Below are 21,577 nucleotides of genomic sequence, written 5' to 3' on the forward strand. Positions count from 1 at the left end.
GTGGTTCCTTGTGTCTGTGTTTTTCATCATACTGTGTATACTGTAGTTTTTATCAACGGCAGCTCACCTTTGTGTCGTAGTGTCCATAGTTTTCCATAAGGTGGTGCTGTTTGGCCAAAATCCCTGGTAACGAAGGCGCACAAATGTGACGGCAGAGCTCCGTCGCTTTGGCGCGATGTCCAAACAAATTTGAATTAGACCGTTTGCAGACGGTGGATCGAGCAGACAACGCTTCTTTCCTCATACGTTGACGTCGTGGCTAACGGGACTGCAGGCGTTACAGGTGACCATTGCATTCCTAAGTTTGTAAAACAGAGTTGTTAGCGTGCTCTAGCTACAATTTGTGCCATCAAACAATAACGTTAATAGACAAGTTAGGCAACACAGTCTAGCTAGCCCAGCTAGCGTTAGGCTAGTTAGCCTGCTAACTTAGCCTGCCTGGCTATCTTAATTCACAACAACAAAACTGTTGGCTATTGTTTGGTTAAGTGAAAGATTTGTTATATTTTCAGGGTATCTGTCGGTCGTGAAAAGTCTTACGGCTTACTGAAATTAGTTTTCTCAGAAAGTCTTCAGAAGGTATTTAAAAAGTCTTTAATTTATGAAAGTCGTAAATCTTGTCTCTCGGCTGCAGTTAAGTATATATTAAATATTAAACTATAACTAACTATATTAAATATAGTTATTTCTAATATTTTTCTGTAGCTAAGTGATTGCAGGCTGTTGGGTTGTCTGCTACTTACGTGGGTCCAGTTTATATTAATTGAATGAATCGGTTATTAAAAAATATTGGTAAAATACTGCGGGGAAGTTCTGGGGGGAAAAAACGATTGTAGGTCATATCGCCCCTACTGGGTTTCCATCATGCTTTTATACTTAAGCTGGTATGATTGTTAAATAACAGATCTTCAAAAGTCTTAAATATAATTTGGTGAACCTGTAAAGACCCTGATTCTCATAAGTCAGTCATACAGACCAGGGTGAGTTGTCAGGATAAGGTTAAATCTAAAATATCTTCTTTATATAATTGTCAAAGTTCCTACTTTGCTATGTACAGATACATTGTAGCCCCACCGGTAGTGTACCTTCTTTACAATGCTGGTTAGTTAATGATGCAAGTAAACAAGCTCTTTGTGTTTTTCTTGATGCAGGGATGTCGTGGGACTTCTTTGTACCTGTGTGCATAGGAGACCTGGTGAAGACTGGCGGGATCAACCAGTACGTCGTCCAGGATGTGGTTCCACCAAAACAGCTGCCGTCCTATCTCAGTAGTAAGTAGTGAAATAGATTCTGTAAGTTGTGGAAGTTTTGGAGCTGCTTATAGTGAGAAATTTTTATTAGCACTTGTGTGACTTAAGGTTATTGACTTTAACACAGGATTCAAGGCAGCATTGAGAAGCCAGGGGCCTCTGTGTATACTGGAACACTTTGACACAGGCTACAGCGTGCTACAGTAAGTGTTGATCTTATATAGCTTGCTATAGTTCTATTAAGAACTGTATGAGCACAAAACTGCTGTCTTTACTTTTTAGGCACTGCAACTCAGTGGAGCTGGGTGTGAAAGAGGATACACTGGAATTACTAGTACAGGGTTAGACCTTTTTATTTTTCTATGTTTAAATTGACAGAAATACAACCTTGATATGCTGGGGTGATCATGTACTGTCTGGTTTCTTTTCCTTTCAGTGGTTAGTGGCTTGGCTGCTTCCCTGCCGGCGCTCCTTGTCTCCACCTCCATCTCAGCTGCAGAGCGAAAAGAGAAGCTTAATGCAGTTAAAATGAGTGTCTTCCTGCTCTGCAAGCTCACAGAGAACCTTGAGAGTTACTCTTGTAGACAGAGTATTGTCACAGCACCTGGGAAGGTATGGTTAATGATGACGTAGCTAAGAAGTACTTGTTGAATGGCTATTACAGGAAATTATTCTGTATTGAACCATTTTAAATGCCCACTGATGAGATCGTGGCAAGTTTTATGATCCAGTCAGACCGAGAAATTGTGGCTCTAGCCTGCTGTTATGTGGGTAGTCTTGGTAGTGTGGTGGAGCTTTATTTCACTGCTGTAAGGGCCCACCTACAGTTAATTTGTCACCTTCTACAACCTCTGCCCCCCAAGAGCAATGGGACGGGATAGGTAGAAGATGTCAAACAATGTGTGGATGTGTGTTTGTTTTTGTGTGTAAGATGTATGAATGTATATGTATCAGCTGGCAAGGGCTATAGTCTCTTCATAGTTGGTTTGGCAGGTATGAACTACAGTCTTTGGTAATCTGAGGGCATATATTGTATATTAATTTTAAATAGTTCATTTTATTGTCTTGCTTAGGGCTTTTACAGTCCAGTGTCTATGAAAATTCACTGATTGAATTAATCAGGTTTTGTCTGTCCACAGGGTGGTAAAAAAGGTAAAGCTGCTGGAGAGGGATTGTTGCAGTGGGATTCAGAGAGAGAGAAAGTGCTGCAGGCCCTCGTCCAGCTCTTCCAGCTGGATATCCGTTCCCTCTGGAGCCTCTCCCTGGTGGAGGAAGAGTTCATCAGGTACTCTGTTGTCTGGGGAGCTCTGGGCAGTAGTACAGTTTAAGGCTTGGCTGTTTAAATCAATTAGTTGGTGCAATTTCCCACTTTCTTATCTGGATCACTTCCCAGCAATGATAACACTGTAGCTTCAATTTGAGTTTATATGGAAATAATCTTTGCTTTTCCATTAATAATGTCAAACCAAACCAAATAAAGTTAGATGATCTTGGAACTGTATTAAGTTGCTTCACTTAGTTTTTCCATCGCAAACATTTCCTCACAGCCCTAGCTTTTTATTTTCAGCATAGACACAAATGTTGCCTACTGGAGAGATGACTTTGTTGTTAGTGTTCCTGTTTGTGAATAGTAAAAGTCCTTAAACTTCAACTTTTGGCGAAACAGCACACAGTTTTCAGTTGTTAGGCCTCAAGAAACCATGGTGCCTGTACAGTTCTGCTCATGTTTCGGATGAGTACAAAGCGTAATCTGGGTTCAAGGTTGCTTTTGAATCGTGATTTTAGAATGCCAAACATGATCAAATTTTAAATATTTGTTCTGTGCCTTTCTACCTATAGCTGTGTGACCTGCTGCTGTTACAAACTACTTGAGAACCCAACCATCAGCCATGTCAAAAGCAAACCCACCAGAGATTGCATAATCCACCTACTGGGGGTGCTGATTAAGAAATACAATCACCTCCTGGGTTAGTCCCTCACTCATGCTGAACTTGTGAGCAGCATTTATAACTGACGGAACATATCGATCTTCTGCATTTAATTTTATTATATACTCTCTCTAAACTCCTACAGGTGCAAGTGTAAAGGTGATCCAGTTGCTGCAACACTTCGAGCAGTTGTCATCTGTTTTTGCCCAGGCAGTGTCTGTATGGTGCACAGAGTATGGAGTCAGGGCTATCATTGGAGAAGTAATAAGGTCAGACTACATAATTTACGTGCATAGTACATTTTCCAACCAGCAGGCCTCTTTGTGAATCTTTTTGTAGAAATATTATATGTTGGCTGCAAATGACATAGAAGTTCGTGCCTTTTTATTTTTCCTCTTCCCTATAGGGAGATTGGTCAGAAGTCAAGCGAGGAGCTTGCCAGAGAGGGGTCGGGGGTCAAAGCTTTTGCTTCCTTCCTCTCGGAACTCAGTGCCGTAGTCCCTGAATTGATGATCCCCAACATTAGTGTGCTCATCACACACCTGGAAGGAGAGGTACTGAAAACCTGAACATGTTGGTCCTGCTAACATGAAATTTATCATTTACAGCTGCTGAATGGGAAAACTAGTGTTCTGAAATCAATAGAGGCTTGCTGCAACTTTGATTTGATAAGTTTATGTAATACTGTAAAGAAGTAGCCCTGCTATATTAATTACTCATCTTAGTGGTGGCCTTTTTGTGTTTGAGCAACAGAGCTGCTCATGCAATGAAATAAGTCCTTATGGGAGCAGAAACACACTGCTTGACAGGGGCAGATCCTAGTTCCCTGCGCTTCTGTTTTTTCCATCCAGACTTTTTGTGTAGATGTTCAAATAGTTTTTCCAGACTGGGGATGATTGCACTAAGCTGCTAGATTTGTAGGTTATGAGTGGCTTGCGCAGCAGTGTCAACACACATTTATAAAAAAAAAAAAAGAAGATAAGAGTATTGCAGAAGAAATGGGCTTCTCTCTTTTTAGTGTACACACTTTTATTCTGTGACAGGAGAGTTCTGCATGGTTTTGCGCTTCACAGGGTAACAGACCAATGGACACCGACCATTTTTTTAGACAAGCAGGGACTTTACAGCACCCAATGAAATTTTACATAGTGCCTGCACTACTCTAAGTGCAACAAGTGACATGCTTCTGCTCAAGGATGAATTTCTGCCATTTTATATGCTCCAGCTTTCCTCTTGTTCAAGTGGAAGTTGTCACTTATAAATGTAAATATTGCTATGACAAAGCCATATTACATAACTTCTCATTTAGAACTTGAGTGAGTGTTGTCTTAACCAAAATGTCATTCCCTACTGACACAAGAACCTGGACGAAAATGGTCCTAGTAAAGACAAATCTATTCAGAAAAATGTCCTCTCCGCACAAGTTTTTTCCTTACTGTTCAGTTCACATTTTGCCCAGTGATGAGACCAAGGCGAATACGAGCTTACTGAATGAGAGTTGGGTTCTTCTTTGCCTTGACTGGCAGGTAATCTTGGCAGTACAGAGGAGGATTCCTGCTCTGCTGTAAGGGCCTGCCTACAGTAATTCGGCTCGACCCAAATTATTCCTCAACAGTCACAGTGGAGTAATTGCTGGGATGACGCTGACAGTGTGTGTGTTGTGACAGTGTTTTGTGTGTATGTGTGTAAAAGGCAAGAAGTTCACCCATCTCTCTTTGCACTTCAGTCAGCCATGAGTTGCTTCTTTGGTAATCTGAGGGCAGTTTTCAGAAACTCATCTGGACTCAACACAAACTAAAGTGTACAAACTGTGTTTTGTGTTATTCCTGCTATAACGTATTTCTATGAAAATGCCACTATGTCACTCCTCATTTATTATTACACGATTGTAGAAGAAACCAGAATATTTTACTGATAGAAAAACATGCTTAGATGCTGGCTAATTCCCTGTTTCCCCTGTTCTTCAGAGCCACACAATGCGTGTTGCTGTATGTGAAGTGCTGGGAGAGATCCTTGTACGGGTCCTGTGTGGTGACGGCCTTGATGAGTCTGGTAAAGCTGACCGTGACCGATTCTTTGATACACTGCAGGAACATATACATGACACACACTCCCATGTCAGGGCACGGGTGTTGCAGGTCTACACAAGAATCGTCAACAGCAAAGTATGTTTTCCAGACTTATAGTATATTTGTAAAGACATGACAGTCCTGCCTGGTAATAAAAACTGTCTTTATGTGTTTAGGCACTGCCCCTGTGTAGGTATAGCGAGGTCATGGAGCTTGCTGTGGGGCGACTGATGGACAAATCTATAAATGCAGTGAAGAGTGCTATCCAGCTGTTGGCAGCATTCATTGCACACAACCCTTACAGCTGCAAGGTAACTCAAACCAACACAATTTTAAAAATGGAGTACCAGACATTTTCAGATTTTAGAGTCTCACAGGAATTTGTCTTTCAGTTGAGTAGCGCAGATCTGAAGAAACCACTGGAGAAGGAGACTGCTAAACTCAGAGAGATGAAAGAAAAAATGGAGGGAAAAGCACCAGGTGCGGATGTGAAAAGTTATTTACCTTCATGTTGAATTCACATTTTGCCCAGTGATGAGACCAAGGCGAATATGAGCTTACTGAATGAGAGTTGGGTTCTTCTTCGCCTTGACTGGCAGGTAATCTTGGTAGTGCAGAGGAGGATTCCTGCTTTGCTGTAAGGGCCTGCCTACAGTGACTTAGCTCGCCCCAAATTATTCCTTTAAAGTTACATTGGAGTAACCACGGGGATGAAGCTGACAGTGGGGGTGTGTGTGTGTGTGTACACGTTTGTGTACATGTGTGAAAGGCAAGAAGTTCACCCATCTCTCTTTGCTGTTCAGTCAGCCATGAGTTGCTTCTTTGGTAATCTGAGGGCATTATTACTTTTTTTTTTTTTATTTTACTTTTTAAAAAATCTTTAATTACTTTTAAGTACTGGGAGTTCATTCTTTCAGTCTTTTTTTATTTTATTTTTTTATTTTTAAATTGTCAAAAGTAATGCTATGAACCAGATGTCAAAATTACTGTAGTTGTACATGTGTAGGGAGTAAATGTGATAAGAGAAACCAGTATTGTAATTGGTTGTTTTCAAGAGAACTTGAATTCATCATTAATTATGGCATTTCAGTTTTAGGTTTATGTTATGGATTCTCCACTAATTGGTTAGCTAACTTTCCGTAATCCTTTCTAAATACATTTCTCAGATTATATGCACTAGTAGATCAATAACTGGTAAATGAAGCTACAACCAGTCTGGCATTCCATTCACTGTAAGAAATCCCTTCACTTTTGTTCTTTGTTAGCTTTAGAAAAAACACAACCTCATTTTTCTGATAAAAGGGAGAATACAGTGATACACCAGGAAAAAGTTACAAAATACGATCAAATGGTGGCACTCAAGAGTCCAACATTACAATTTGGATTCTTAACCCCATAAGCAATTGTCTTACTATTCTGTTCTACTGCTAATTGATTCTTTTTTTAAATATTTTTCTGTCAGTTGTTCCTCTGAAATTTTCTTTTGTAGCTATAACCTGAGTCATCCTGATTTGGATTTTTTTGTTTGTTTGTTTTTCTTGTCCTTTTTTCCCTCACCTTTCCGGTCCTTTCCCTCCTGGCAGTGGCAGTGATAAAAGCATCTGAGCTGTGGGCTGCTATGGAGCCTGAGCTGCTCATCACTGTCAGGACAGAGCTGGAGCCCACAAGTGAAACGGAGAAGGAGCAGCAGGAGGACGAGGATGACAGGGCTGTGGAGGAAGAAAAGGGCGCAGACGATGACAGGGCAACCGCAGTGAAGATTGCTCAGTACCTCCGTGTCAACAAATACAGGTGATTTGAATCCCCAGTGTGGGTAAAATTTGACTTAAGTGTCACTACCTGAAGAATTTTTTTTTTTTTTTTTTTTTTTTTCTCCCACATTGTCAATTAGCCAACAATTTTATATGTGAGATTTCTCTCGTGTTCCCTCTCCACAGGAATGCTGTGCGTCTTTGTATAAGAGCTCACAGCTGCTTCCCTGAATCTGAGATGTTTGTTTCTCTCTCCACTCTCACCCCTGAGACTCTAATGGAAACACTTGCTCTGATTTTCAAAGGTAAAGCCTGCGCTAAGTTCACTTGACATTTCTATCCGGTGATACTCATCACAACCTATCAAAGCTATCAAATTCTGAGTGCCTTTGTACACTAGTCTCTTTTTGGTGTCTACCAATCTAACAAGGCCAGTGTATGTACAGTTGTATACAAAAGTTTAGGCACACTGGGAAAATTACAGCTCATCTGAGGACAACCATAGCAGCTCCTTACTTAAATATTGTTAGAAACAATAAAATGGCAAACCAAGTTTTAAATTTTTAATTCAGTATAAAGGCTCAAGAATGCAGTGCTTTAAGTAGGGGCAGTGATTTAACACACACACACACAAAAATTGGTCCATGAAGATATTTAATTCCATAATCACTTAGATCACCCACCTAAGACTGAGAATGGTAGGGAAAACCCTGCAATCAACAAATTAGGACTGACAGACTTCTACTACTGGTGACATATTCTTTAATTTCTGTTCAGCTGAGTGTTCTTTCCTTTGCAACTGTAATCTACAAATGCCACTTTCTGAACTGCTGATATATTTGTCACAACATCTGAAAAGCCTTAAAAAGCCTGTCAACACATTAGAAAGGCAGAAAAGGCCTAGATCTAAACAGGCATTTCACATATCTCACTTCAGGTAGTATTATAAAAACGTTTAAGTCAGCTGATTTGAACAAGTTACTAAGTTACCTGATGTTTTCCTCAGGCTCTGATGAAGATGCCGCTGAGCTCAGCCAAAACTTGCCTCCAGCCCCTCAGACAGAGGGAGAGAAAGAGGGGGAGGATGGGGAGCTGAAGAAGCAAGAGATGTTGGTGCAGTACCTTAGAGATACAGAAACCTTCGCCTTACAAGTGGAGAGAGCAATCTCTGTTATAAACACCATGCTCTATTGGAAAACCACTTCAGGTAGCAGGCAGTGTTCGCCAGAGTACAAACCTACTTTTGCATTTCCATTCCCTGTTTGAATTTACTCCATAATGAGATGAAGATATTTGTACAGCCTACAACAAAAGATTTTGTGTTTTTTAGTGGTCCAGGAGGCAGTGCAGTTCTGTGTGACAGTGTGCGAGTTCAGTGTTGCCAACTCTGTCAGTGGAGTGAGGAAGATGTTGCCTCTTGTCTGGTCAACTGATGCTGCCATTAAAGATGCTGTTGTTCAAGCCTACAGGCGCCTTTATCTGAACCCTCAGGGAGACACCGTCAGGTCTGTAAAACATACTTGACAGTAAGAAGAGCCTTAACTTAAAACAATTGAACGTCCTGTTCAGGCTTTAGTGCTTCAACATAGGACTATTATCGATTTTAATTTGATAATCTGCTAATTATTTTATTTTTTATTTTTTTTGTAAATTTTGGATCCTTATTAAGTCAATTGGCAAAGCCTAACGTTACTGTGGGGATTACAGTAACGTTAGGCTGTCTGGCTTGCTGGTTAACATTAGTAACTAAAAAATATAGCTCATGTAACATTCAGTGAATTTAAAAAGGTATGTAAAATTACACGATCACCTTGTTTGGTGCATAAATAGTCAAAACTGATCCCAAATTATTGGTGAATACCATATTGTTATGTTAGTAATATCTAAAAATAATAGAAGAGCTTTATTTCATGCTGTCACATCTTTTATTAGGATGAAAGCCCAGACTCTTGTGGACAGTCTCTCTGAACTGATGGTGGATGCATCTCTGGGAACAATCCAGTGTCTTGAGGAAATAGTGAGTAACTCTGTTATTACTCTCATGTGGCTCTTTTCTCTTTATGATTGTTAATTAAAGAAACAACTATGCAAAATATTGAAGGATATATTTATAATAGCCATAAAATGCGTACTGTAGGTTTTCTTAAGGTGTTGTTAAATATTTTGCATTTAAATACCTTGAAACAAGGCTTGTGGGAAGGTGTAACCACTCAAACTTGTCTCTGTAGGTGCAGGAGTTCTTTGGCAGTGGCAGCAATCTCCAGTCCACTGTTGTGCAGGTCTTGTGGGAGAGGTTTACTGGGAAACGAGAGACTTCTGGCTTACGCAGGCGAGCTGCAGTGTTACTGCTGGGCATGGCCGCACGGTAAGACATAGACCACTTTCACTATGTTCCTAGGAAATTAATTCCTTATGCCATATTGACGGAAAGGATTCATGCAAGGTCACTAAATTTAAGGGTATCACTTTTCTTGCCTTTGACTGGCTAGTAACTTTGGTAAAAATTTTCTACTGTGCATTAAGTGGAAGCCCAATGTGACACACCCCTACATACTCTGGTAGGATAGATAACACAAGAATAAGTAAGTACAGTACATGCATACGTTTTTGTTTTGTGCTTAAGCCAGGGAAATGTAAAATTCAGACAGCCATGGTGGTAAATCATCTAAGTCCTGGTTTACTCCCGATATTTTCATTTGTTTCTGGAATACTTTCGTATTCTTGTGTTTACTCACTATCATTCTGTCCACGTTGTGATCTGATCTCATTTTGCACACACTATGCAGTGCAGTAGAGTAGCTGGGGATGTCAACCAAAACAAAAATGCCAAGTTGTAGGATAATTAGACATGATGCTCTACAGTCTGTATTTATTTCCTTATTTTGTAAAAGGCAACAAACAACTAAACAATGGTAGTGCTTGAGGCACTGTGTATACTTATGATTTGTTTACCACGTATGAGAGAAAGATGTGTTGAGTGGTGAGAACAGATTAAACTGGTGCTCTTCTGAGGTGCATGGCAAATTTCAGACCGAGTCATTATGTTTCTGCAAAACTGAACAGTCCCCAACAGTTTAGTAAATCGCATTTACATGTAGCTGACTGTTGCTAAAATTTAATTATATTCCCATTCATTTGTACTGAACACCCAGGTGAGAAAATACTTCTCACAAGTATTAACCATGAACCTCATTTTAGTTTATTTTTATTGGAAATTGAAAAATTATGATATTTTGATTATACTGATTGAAAATTCTGAACTTATCTGACTCTGGTCTTCAATCAGAGAAGTAAAAATGGTCTAAATCAGATAATCTAATGTCAAAATTTACAGTTTTCACCCCTACTCAACACCTTTCTCAAACATGAACTTCAGATCCAGATATAAACTGCATTTTAATACACATATAAAAAGGTTCAACTTGAGCTTAAAATCCAATTTTCACTCAGAGCAAACCTCATTCCCTGTTGTATATTAAAATAAGAATTAATCTGTTGTCAGGAAAAAACTAATTGTTATAGTTCTGTGTTAAAGTTGAGGGTTTTTTTTTTTTTTTGGTTTTGTTTTTAAATTATGTAAAATCTGCAATATTCATCACCACATAAAGGCACTTTCTTTTATGTATTTGTCCTGCCTCAGCTACTTGACATGCAGCAAATCCTCATTAGTCAGAAAACAAGCTCAGCTTCAGCTCCTCTTCATTGTAATCAAAGTCACGACCATAGAACTAGGCTCCTTGCCAGTGCATTTCACTGAATATATGTATATATATTTTTTTTTTAGTGTTCCCCCTCAATCTACCTCAAAGACTGCCACTGCTGTAGGGAAGAGTGAGCGAGAAATAGAGAGAGAGTAAAGAGACTATCTGCAGTCCACCCACACTGCTGCCTCTCTTCATCCAGCCAGCAGCATTCATAACCTATTCAATCTTATGTGCTTCTCCTAACCCGTCCTCCTACACGCATTATCTGGGCAGCAGCCTAGCATCGGCAAGGCCAGCACAAAGCAGTCGGGGTGACGTAGGGCAGAGATGTTATTACTTTATTTTGCATAATCACATGATCATTTGGGAATTTAAAAAAATTATACTTTGTGCCTCTATTTTGTATTTATGTGAATTTAACAGGGCAGAGAGGGAGGTTGTTCTCAGTAATCTGGACACACTTTGTTCTGTGGCTCTTGGAGAAAAAGTGACTGAAGACTTCCTTCTGGCCAGAGACACAGTTATAACCATCTGCAGTATCACTGACCATGTCAGGGTAAGAAAACATAAAGCATGGCTTGCCTCTAAGCATTTCTTGAAAACCACAGGGCCCCTTTGACTTGAGCCTATTGATTAGGGATTCATTGGGTCAGTGTGACAGGGTCCAAAATCTTTTCTTTTAAAGGGAAATTAAAGTGTGATGTTCTGTTTGGAATCCTGGATAGCTCAAAAACATACTTAACATTGTTTTGTCAGCTTCATATGTGATAATATTTCCAAAATTAATGAGGAATTACTTATAAACTAAATTTTGAACTGATGGCATGTGTCATAAGTCTGCTAGGGCAAAGTCTTTTTTGGGTCTTGGAGATCCCAGCTGTAAAACATTGTTAAATACCATATATCCTATATATCCACAAGGACTTTTTTTGTGATCTCAGAATTTTGTGATCTGCATTAAATGAGTGAGCCCAGTTTGAAGAATGCACATGCACCTGTACATCATACCTTTCAAAAATTTCCACCAGCAATCAAAAGGCGCCCCATTCAGACTGCCCCAGGACCATCAGCTCTTCACCTGCCTCACACAGGCCATCGCCGAAGGTAAATGCAGACAAGTTTGCCCTTTGCTGTGATGCATTTGAGTATTTCTGTCTTGGCTGTCACAACTCGTAGTTTCTTCCTCTGACTGTGTCTGTCAATACCTGCTGCAGGTGCGGTGATGGAAGACACTTACTGGCAGAGCTTCATGGAACAGGCTGTCCGTCTCATCTACTTCCTGGCTGAATCTCCTGACCAGCTGTGCTCCCGGCTGCTCCAGCGCAGTGCTCGCCTCTTACTAGATCAGACTGCAGAAGGTGGAGAAGTTAACAAAGATCTTGGCCAAATGCAAGATGGATCGCAAGAGTCCAATGAGCAAGGTGAACAAGGTGAGTCCCACTGTGTCTCTTTCTCAAGAAGACCTTTGTAGTTTTACGTGCAATCTGACTTGCCATTGGCCTAATCTGATGTCTACATTGACACTATGTTAACCTGTCCCAGGGTTCCTGGCTTTGACAGCAAACTCTTAATGTGTCCACGTGTCTTTGTCTCCTGCAGTGAACTGTGTTTGTTTGGCCCAGCTGTTGGCTCTGTGTGGTTGCGTGGCTTTCTGGCAGGTGTCTCACCTTGAGCGCAGTGTGAGTGCTGAGCTGCGAAGGAGGAGAGGAGAGACAGAGGAGAGGGAGGAGAAGGAAAAGGGCCCATCCAGCAAATCTAAGGTAATGGCACTGCAGCATCTGTACATACTGTACAAGTGTGTAAAGCAATCCTGTACAATGGTGGTAGTAGTACATTAGCTAAAGTGGAAATAAAATTATGATTGATTACAAATAAGTTGTAATTACTTTTTTTGTGTTGATTTCTTTATACAAAAGTTTGTATTTTGAAAGCAATTGTTATTTTGCTGTGTGTGTGTGTGTGTGTTTGGCAGTGTACAGGGGAATTTAATCAATTCAGAAAGTAAATGTATGAATGACATGCACTAAGAAATTAGTGTTATTTTCTGTTTTCTGTTATTAACTGAATTTTTGGGTTTTAGACTGTTGGTTGGAAAAAAACAATTTGAATAAGTCACCTTGGACTCTGGGAATGGGTTTTTTTTTTTGTTTTTTGTTTTTGTTTTTTCTCCCCCCACTATTATGACATTATGACATTTTATATACAAAACAATTAATCCAAAAAATAATCAGTCATTGAAATAACCATTAGTTGTAGACCTTTTCAATTTATACTGTATGTACTAGAGCTTTATTAGATGCTTTTGAACTTCTCACAAGTTTCCAGGTCTAAATATCAGTTGCCTGTTTCTTAAAGTACTATTTCAAATACTTTAATGTTACAAACAAAGCCAAAACAACCCCCTGTGTGGCGAAAAGCATTTTGACGATCAGACTGAGTCTCGGCATGATGATTTGATGTGGTTTATTTTAGTGACAGTCAGATGAGTGATGGCTCATAATTGCTCAACCCATCGGGGAACAGGAAGATAAATGTCACCTTTTTAATCATTAGAAATCTTTTTTTGTTTTTATTTATTTTATTTTTTCTATTAGATAACCAGAGAGAGAAAGACGCAGAGATTGGCATACAACAAAAATGTCATAGTCTGGACTCAAACTTAGATTGTCACATGGTATTCTCCACCATGACAAGACGTTTTTGCTGATACTCCATGCAAACTTCCTCATGAGTGATTTGAGAAGAGATTCTGTGGATGACTTGAAACCTTTTTCTATGAAATTTTGTCAATATTGGAATCCATTGTAGCCAGCCTTCAAGTTGGCAGTGTTTTTATACAAAGCAATCAGCTTATTCCAAGAGGTGAGATTTACTCACTTGGTGTAGCCAAAAGCAGGTGGGGACAGGAAATAGAGTTGTAAACATGCATTTGAAGCTAGCATGGCAAGCAGGTTAACAACAGCAGTCCATAAATTTACAATTTAAAATTGGAAATCATTGTGTTTTTATCAAACATTTTCCCGTAATTAACCTTTCACTGTCCTTGCACTCACTGCAGCCAAACAAAATCTCTTTTTCTCTGCTGCTTGTGTTAGTTATAAAATAAGAATATAAACAAACAGCTACTCCTAAATGAGAAGTCTGTCCCACTGCCTTTCTCAAACTGGCCAGACACTGTTGGAAAGAGAGAAGTGGCTGTTTTTACAAAGGTCTGATGGTTTTCCAACAGCAAGCAGCCAATGAAAGTGCCATGGAGGAAGAGCTTGGGTTGATCGGCGCTTCTGCTGAAGATACGGAGGCTGAACTCATCAGAAAGATCTGCGAGACTGAATTACTGGCTGGTAATGAAAAGTTCTTGTCTTTTGTTTCTGTGGCCCACATTAAGCTGCACTTAAAGCCCCATCTTCACCATCCACTATATTTTGTTCTTCACAATGATTTTGCTTGTACCATATTTTCATATATTACCTCAACATCTTCTCCCCACCCTTCTCTCTCTATCTGTTAAGAGGAGAACCTGCTGTGTGCATTCCTTCCCCTGCTGGTGAAAGTTTGCAGCTCCCCAGGACGCTATTCCCACCCACAGCTCACAACTGCTGCCTGTCTGGCACTCTCTCAGTACATGATGATAAGGTAAACGCACTACTTATTCCCATGCTTGTTCAACATAGACATATGTAGACCTGATTAATCTGTTTGTCAGTCAATACAAAAATTAATCTGTAAACAATTAAGTCCATTAAGTAAAAGTGCCCAAAAAAAAATCATTATTTCCATTTTCTAAAGTGGGAATACTTGTTATCTTTCTCAGTCTTGTATGGTATTAAACTTATTATCTTAGGTGTTTGTACAATTGGTTGGATAGATACAGCATTTTAATGTATCAGCTTGGGAGGTGGGAAATTGTGACTGGTAATTTCTTAACGTTTTCTGACATTTTATGGACCAAACAATAAATTGCTAATTGAGAAACTAACTTGCAGATTATTGAAACTATTTCTTAGTTGCAGTCCTACATATGAATTTAAATGGACTGCGCTGAATTATTTGGGATAATTTTTAATGCGTTGATTTCTTTATCCCTTATGTCAGCCCATCGGTGTGTGAAGAGAACATCCGTCTCATGTTCACAGTGCTGGAGCGCTCTTCTCTTCCTGTTGTCAGGGCCAATGCCATAATAGCCCTCGGTGACCTCACTGTCCGTTTCCCAAACATTTTGGAGCCCTGGACACAGAATCTCTATGCCAGGTAATATAATGACACATTTGATTTGATCAGCCCAATGATTATAAAATCCATTTTTCGCAGTGGCAGCTCATGCTCATACTAATTGATTCTCTTCCAATTAGAGGCATATAATCATAATATCCACAGCTTTGTTTTGTTTTTGTTTTTTTCGACCCAAGATTACAAGGAACAACCTACGCCTGGTGGCTTAGCTGAGTGGGTGTACTCTAGATGACGTTTCATCTCAGCCAACATTCCCCTTATGCCTGTACACTTAAGCCATCGTCATCCAAAACCCACCACAATGTCTCTGTGTGTTGTACCTCTCAGCCACTGAAGTGTTGCCACTGTCACAATGCTCCACTGAGCCGCATGATGGGAAAAGTTTACTCTTGCCATCATGACTTTTTAATGGGGGGAAAACAAACTTTGAGATCCATGATGGCAAGCTCTGATATCTGCCTTGTATCCTGACCTCTGCAGTTGCTATGGGAACCAGCAGGTGCTTCATGGCTTGTAGAAAACCCACCCCCCACTCATGAACTGGGGTGGTGCCTTAGACCGCCTAAGAAAAAGGCACTTTTAGACAACGAACAGCTTAATTCCTAGTGTTACAGATTGTGACTAAAACCCAATGATTAGTGTGTTGTAATTATATAGAGCGGTTGAATGAGCAGAAGGGAATAATTTTGGGTGAAGTCAAAGATTCTGCAAGGGTTTGTGATTGTAGGTATGCCCTCATTTTAAAAACACCTATTGGTGTCTATCTGTTTCTCCTGCACAAAGTTACACTGGTTCCCTAGAGCCAACCAGAAGCTGAAGTTACTCATTCTGATGAAGTGTGGTTTTAATTATAATGGTTGATAATGCTCACATTGAGGTGTTTTGGACATGTTAAACATTCTGTTCTTTTTATAATGTGGCATTGCCCTCCCAGTGTTTTCTACCTGATAAGCATTTTATAGTGTTCCCTAATTGTCTCACACACACCAACACCTCCGCTGTTCTCATGGCTGCTGCCCTGGAGCCTCCTGATAAGCGCATTAAGAATTAATTACCCTGTTCCTTGCTGTTGTAAGCCCCTGCATTGGCATGTGGAAGTGCCACGTACAAGTGTCTGATCCTCTGCCAGGAGTCCTGCTCTCTGGTATAAATGAGAAATGGTTAATGAGTTTCTTTTGTTCTGTGGTTTTGGATGATGGTAAATCTAAATTAGTCTCAGAATGCTATCAGATTGCCCTGCCACAGCCTGTCCAATCCCATTGTACTCAACTGAGGCTGTGACAGTTTTTTTTTTTTTTTTTTTTTTTTTGGTTTCAGTAACGTTCTGGCTAATTCCAAGTCTTTACAGAAAGCTTAATTGACAAGGATTGGAAAATAACAAATGCAAAGGTGGCAAGACATTTTATGTCCACATTTTTAGCTAGTATATCAAGTAATGGCAGTGTTGGTCTGTCAGTCAGTTAAAATTTGATGTTCAAGTTCTTCAGAGGTTGAATCCTACTGACTCAGTGATCCCCCCTAAACTTTTCCTCTAGCACCACCTACAGGTCAGACATTTAATTTAACCAGTGAAATATTTCAACATCTACTGGATGGATTTGCTCAAAATGTGGTACAGACATTCATGTTTCTCAGCGGATGTATACTAAATTCTTTTGTGTTCCCCTGACTTTTTATCTAGCGCCACCATGAGGATCACATTTGTGGTTTGAGTTAAATGTCAACAACTACTAGATGTATTTTTCATTAAATTTGATATAAATGTTCGTGTTCCCTTCAGGATGAATTATTACTTTGGCGATCCCTTAAAGCCCCTGATAGCTTGGTTTCAAATCTTGAGTATTTCTCTTTAACATCAAATATTCTTGACTAGTCATGAATATCTATGAAAAGTTAAATTTCTAGGGGAAAAAACATGCCTCGTTATTATTTAAGGGTTTAAAACTCAGTTAATCTGTTTCATCCAGATTTTGTGGTTGTTCTATCACATTTGATTGACAGTTGCCAGGCAACATAAGCAGATGACTCCACAACAGTCTTCACATATTGACTGAAATGTTGCTAAATGCTGATTGGTCCGTAGAAATATGTAACGTCAACTGCTTACAGCTGAGCCTGCCCAATTCAAATCAGTGAGAGAAGATTGGACTAAAGACGAATACAGCAATCTGAAATATTAAATAACCAAAAACTATTTGGACACAACGTTATGTGTTTATGTAGAACTCCATCACTCAGTAAGAAGCTGTTTGTTAAAATAGGTTTTCATTTTGAGTCCTCATCAAGTCACATTTTAACTTCTGTAAAATTTTGATTTATGATCAAAAACCTGCCAAATGAATGATATTACTATCAGGTTCAGCTGCACTGTGTTTAAGGTTTATTAGCAAATTTTAGCATGCTAACACGCTAAGATGGCTGAAGTGTCTTAGTCTTGGTACCAAAGAGGTAGGCAATGAACTAGCCAGTAATTTAACATCCCCTTCCCTTCCAGGCTCAGTGATGAGGTTCCTTCAGTGAGGCAGACAGCTGTGACAGTTCTTACTCAGTTGGTACTTAAGGATGTGCTCAAGGTCAAAGGTCAAGTGAGCGAGGTGGCTGTGCTGCTAATTGACCCTGAGCCGCACATTACCAGCCTCGCCCTAAACTTCTTCAACGAGTTGTCCACCAAGGTGTGTACACACACACACACACACACTAACACACATCCAGAATCCTTACTGGAACCAGAGTAATTGGGAAGATTTTAAACCCGGCGTTGGTGTTACCCATCAGGACAATGCGATCTACAACCTACTCCCAGACATCATCAGTCGCCTGTCCGACCCAGAGAGAGGCATGAGCTCAGAAGACTTCAACACCATTATGAAGTGAGTTATGCGGCTTCACAGTATGTGTCCTCTCCAATTTCCTGCCTTTGTCCACAGAGAATATGTCCATGCAGGACTCTGCAGGCTCCAGAAAAATTGTGACTTGTTTAAGAAGCTTTCGAGGGGAAAGTTGACATCTTTGCTATTTTGAGAGCCTTGTTTAGATGCTGTATTGTTTGCGTTTGTGTTTTCAGACAGTTGTTCTCCTACATCACCAAAGAAAGGCAGACTGAGTCTCTGGTAGAGAAACTGTGTCAGCGCTTTAGGACTGCCAAGTGAGTACATCTCCCCTTTCACTGTTTTCCAGCACATTTCTGAAGTCTGTCCAGCAGTATTTCATTTGTGCCAGAAGCATGGGTGGACGTGTGGGTAATTAGTGGGTGTTTTCAGTGTGTGAAGAGAGACAATTACAGCGAGTTCATAGTTCAGTTCACCTATCATTTACTCTGACATCTTCCTATTCACTAATTTTGTCATGGAAACTGTCTTCCCATATAGCAGGAATGTAGACATGCAGTTGGCCTGGTTGGGTTGGTCTGCCTCTGAATTATACTGCATCCATACTCAGAGCTCAAAGGAAGGGCATTTTATATTACACAATGGCAAAGTGAATTTAGATATGAGGTTCCTGGAAAATGAGATTTGGTCCAAATGCCAGAGCAAAGCCATATTCATGAGTAATGAGCTAATGAGTTTTTTTCTCTCTCAGGGATCTTGAATTTCTAGGCATTTCATAGTTTCTAATCCAGTTTAGTCCCCAGTCCCTTTGACTGTCATTCTACTTGTCTCCTCAGGACGGAGCGTCAGTGGTGTGACTTGGCCATGTCTCTGTCGTTGCTGTCTATGTGTGAGCGTGGTTTTAAGAGGCTGCAGGAGTGCTGGGAGTGTTACAGTGACAAATTGACTGAACCTGGAGTCTACCAGCCTCTGCTCTCCATCACCGCCAAGCTCCGTCGAGGGGCCAAACCCCAGTTTAAGGTTGATATACTCCCATTTGAAGATTTTTTTAAAAAAAAAATTATTTTGTTGTTATCTTTGTCTGTATTTACTGATGATAAATGTGTATACCAGGCCCAGGTAGATGAGTTTGAAAAGAGGCTGACTGCGGTTCACACACGGGGGCTGGAGAATGTAGAAAGCCCTGAGATGGAAGAGGAGAACCAAAAAGAAGGATCCACTGAGAAGACAGTCATGCATACACCTTTGCCCACCAGAGGCCGTCAGAGGACCAAGAGAGGTCAGTACTCACGGGCTTTGACTTTCAAAGAACATGTTGGCTGCAAGTGTGCATTCAGGAAAATTTGTTGACTTTGATCTTAACGAGATAAATATTTCTCTCTCTGACACAGGTCAAACAAAGCCTTCAGTTTCCAGCCAGGGTGATCACAGTTTTGTGACCCCTCAGAAATCTCGTAAGTCCAAGAAACCTGTGATCACCTTCAGTAGTGATGAAGAGGAGGATGAGGAGGGTAAGTGCAGCAACTGTATTTGTGCACTATTACACTTGGAATTTAACATGATTTTCTTTTATCTGTCTTTTTAGCCACATATTTTGTATGTAATACAAAAATGAAAACAGCAAATATTTTCATCATTGATTGATCTGACAATTTTCTCGATTTAATTGTTTGGTGTATAAAATGTCACACAATAGTGAGAAATGCCCATCAGTTTCCTAAAGCCCAAAGTGATGTCTTCAAATAGCTTGGTTGCTTGCTTGAAAATGACAAAATAAATAAATTGATTATCAAAATACTTGCAGATAATATTTCTGTCAGTCAATTAATCAAGTGTTTCAGCTCTACATTTATTATACTTTAGTTGTTGGTATTATATATAGAATTATTTAAAAAAAAAAAAAAAAATCAAGATAATGTCTTTCTGGTGATTAACTGGCTTTTGATTAGTGATCAGTGTGTATATACACTTCCATATAGATGTAACTTTTCTTTGACTATCCTCTTGATTAGACTATAATTCACTGTAATCTTTAATCTATTTGTTTTTCTTTTTCTTTTTTTAAATCAGATGCTGTAATGGCAGACAGTGAGACCCCTAAAGTGACGACACCCATCGCCCGCACATCCAGACGAACTCGCCTTAGAAACTGATGCTCTCTTTCCTTGTTTTTGTCTTATTTCTGTGTCTTTTTTTTAATCTTTTTATCTGATATGAAGCATTGCATTTTTACATATTTTTACTTTTTAATCTTGTTGTATATTTTTAACAATACTGGCACATATCACAATACTACAGTAGTCTGATGACGTATGTAATGACAGAATCCAGACGTCTTTAATAAACCTGTTTCTGGTTTTGAATAGAACTCTATGGCTGTCTGTCTCAGTTTGAGCTGTCACTCACCGGCCTCTGCACACTGAAGAAAACTCAGAGGCTGACACCAACAAATGTGTGAAGGGTTGGGTGTGTGTCCTGGGTTATGTCAAGTAAATTTATGCGATCATTAAGAGCAGCTTTGAATGGTTGCTTGTATTAAGTGTTTGAACAGCAGTGTTTAATGGGTTGTCACAGCTTGCCCAGACAGTATTACTACCCCACATGTTTCTCCACTTCATTTTCCTCAATTTTCATTTTTTCTTTCTTACAGCATGCTCCGTCATATCAGATTTTAATCAGACAAGAAAAAAGCTTCCCTGAGGCTGCATGTTTATTAACAATCAGGGTGTCGCCCCCCCCCCCCAAAAAAAAATCTTGTTCTGTCTGACACATTTACCGTTGCCCAGTTGGCCGCCTCTATTCGACTGTAATCAATCTCTTTTTGTAAGTCTCCCTCCACTTTCTGCCTGGTGATTTTCTCCCTCCCATCCTCCGCCTTCTCCTACTCTTCCTCCTACAGCGCTCCTCTCTTCACTAGCATCACATTCACGGTAGTTTAACCCCCCTCCCCTCCCTCCACTCCCCTCATCGCTAATCTCTCTCCTCCTCGCCTACTCCCTCTCCCACACATTGTCCTCTCCAAAAAGATGAGAGGGGTGCATTTCTGTATGTGTGATTGATATGTTATGTAAAGACACTTTGCCAACAACAGGCTAACAATATGATTGCACCAGCAGTTAGGTTTTATCTGAGTTTAAATGTATTCAGTGGGTGCTGAGTGCACAAACATGAGTAAATTTGCCCTCTTTATAACTTTATTTAGTGCTGTACAAAGATGAATTTTGCTGGCTTGGTATGAAAACATTGAATACACACATTTTGCTCTCTGCAGATGCTTTAAGAGAAAATATACATTGATGTAATTCATAGAGGTGGACATGAATCCCTGCCCGGTAACTGATGCGCATTCGTAATAGCAGGGGTTTATTTACTTGAAATAATTAGAGGCTGCTGAACTTTGAGGTCTGTGTGTTGGATCGCACAGCTCCTGCAAGTGTTGTAATTTGGTGGCAGGGGGTACAGGGAACAGATGGCGCTGACAGACTGTAACTTACCTAACAGAGAGGGGAGGTCAGTGCATGCTGGGAAAGACCGTGGAGACAAAGGGGAGAGAAGGAGGCTAACACGCACGAGGAACATTGTTGCCACATGGGAAATGTATAATTCAGATTAAGTCGTGACATATAACGCGTGAATCTTTCCAACCAGGTAACTTCATAACTCACTGGTCTTGTTGGCAAAGCATTGGCTGACTACTGCCCTCTGACCTTGATTTGTGCAGTACAGTGACATCAGTATGGTGAACAGTGCACACAGTCACCTTGGCAATGACAATCGCCCTCCAAGGCTATGACATCACTCCAAAGAAAGGGAGATG

At 40.1% G+C, this 21,577-nt stretch overlaps 1 protein-coding gene and 3 non-coding genes across 4 annotated transcripts; all 4 read left to right on the forward strand.

Annotated features, from left to right (window-relative positions):
* The first annotated feature begins 152 nt into the window (after nt 1-152).
* Nucleotides 153-20,128, forward strand: ncapd2 (non-SMC condensin I complex, subunit D2). The gene is made up of 32 exons (XM_040117479.1): nt 153-283; nt 1,152-1,271; nt 1,378-1,453; nt 1,533-1,591; nt 1,687-1,862; nt 2,390-2,535; nt 3,090-3,217; nt 3,324-3,447; nt 3,585-3,732; nt 5,146-5,343; nt 5,424-5,558; nt 5,640-5,727; nt 6,831-7,038; nt 7,185-7,303; nt 8,005-8,205; nt 8,329-8,503; nt 8,931-9,015; nt 9,227-9,363; nt 11,126-11,258; nt 11,731-11,806; nt 11,917-12,132; nt 12,302-12,462; nt 13,932-14,043; nt 14,212-14,335; nt 14,795-14,950; nt 17,427-17,604; nt 17,708-17,802; nt 17,997-18,077; nt 18,597-18,780; nt 18,874-19,039; nt 19,152-19,271; nt 19,831-20,128. The coding sequence occupies exons 2-32, from the start codon at nt 1,154-1,156 to the stop codon at nt 19,911-19,913; spliced, it is 4,206 nt and encodes a 1,401-aa protein (XP_039973413.1). The 5' UTR covers nt 153-283; nt 1,152-1,153; the 3' UTR covers nt 19,914-20,128.
* On the forward strand, nt 1,945-2,276 carry LOC120784844. Its single transcript, XR_005706508.1, has one exon. It is a non-coding gene; the product is annotated as a small nucleolar RNA U85 (small nucleolar RNA).
* Nucleotides 4,632-4,940, forward strand: LOC120784845. The gene has a single exon (XR_005706509.1). It is a non-coding gene; the product is annotated as a small nucleolar RNA U85 (small nucleolar RNA).
* Nucleotides 5,774-6,086, forward strand: LOC120784850. Its single transcript, XR_005706513.1, has one exon. It is a non-coding gene; the product is annotated as a small nucleolar RNA U85 (small nucleolar RNA).
* Nucleotides 20,129-21,577: the final 1,449 nt, after the last annotated feature.

The sequence above is a fragment of the Xiphias gladius genome, chromosome 22, assembly GCF_016859285.1.
Source record: "Xiphias gladius isolate SHS-SW01 ecotype Sanya breed wild chromosome 22, ASM1685928v1, whole genome shotgun sequence".
NCBI classification, from domain to species: domain Eukaryota; kingdom Metazoa; phylum Chordata; class Actinopteri; order Istiophoriformes; family Xiphiidae; genus Xiphias; species Xiphias gladius.

Coding starts and splice junctions, on each gene's coding strand:
- ncapd2 (XM_040117479.1), top strand. CDS start 1,154: ATGTCGTGGGACTTCTTTGTACCTGTGTGCATAGGAGACCTGGTGAAG. Junction 11,259..11,730: donor GTATCACTGACCATGTCAGG/GTAAGAAAACAT, acceptor AATTTCCACCAG/CAATCAAAAGGCGCCCCATT. Junction 12,463..13,931: donor GCCCATCCAGCAAATCTAAG/GTAATGGCACTG, acceptor GTTTTCCAACAG/CAAGCAGCCAATGAAAGTGC.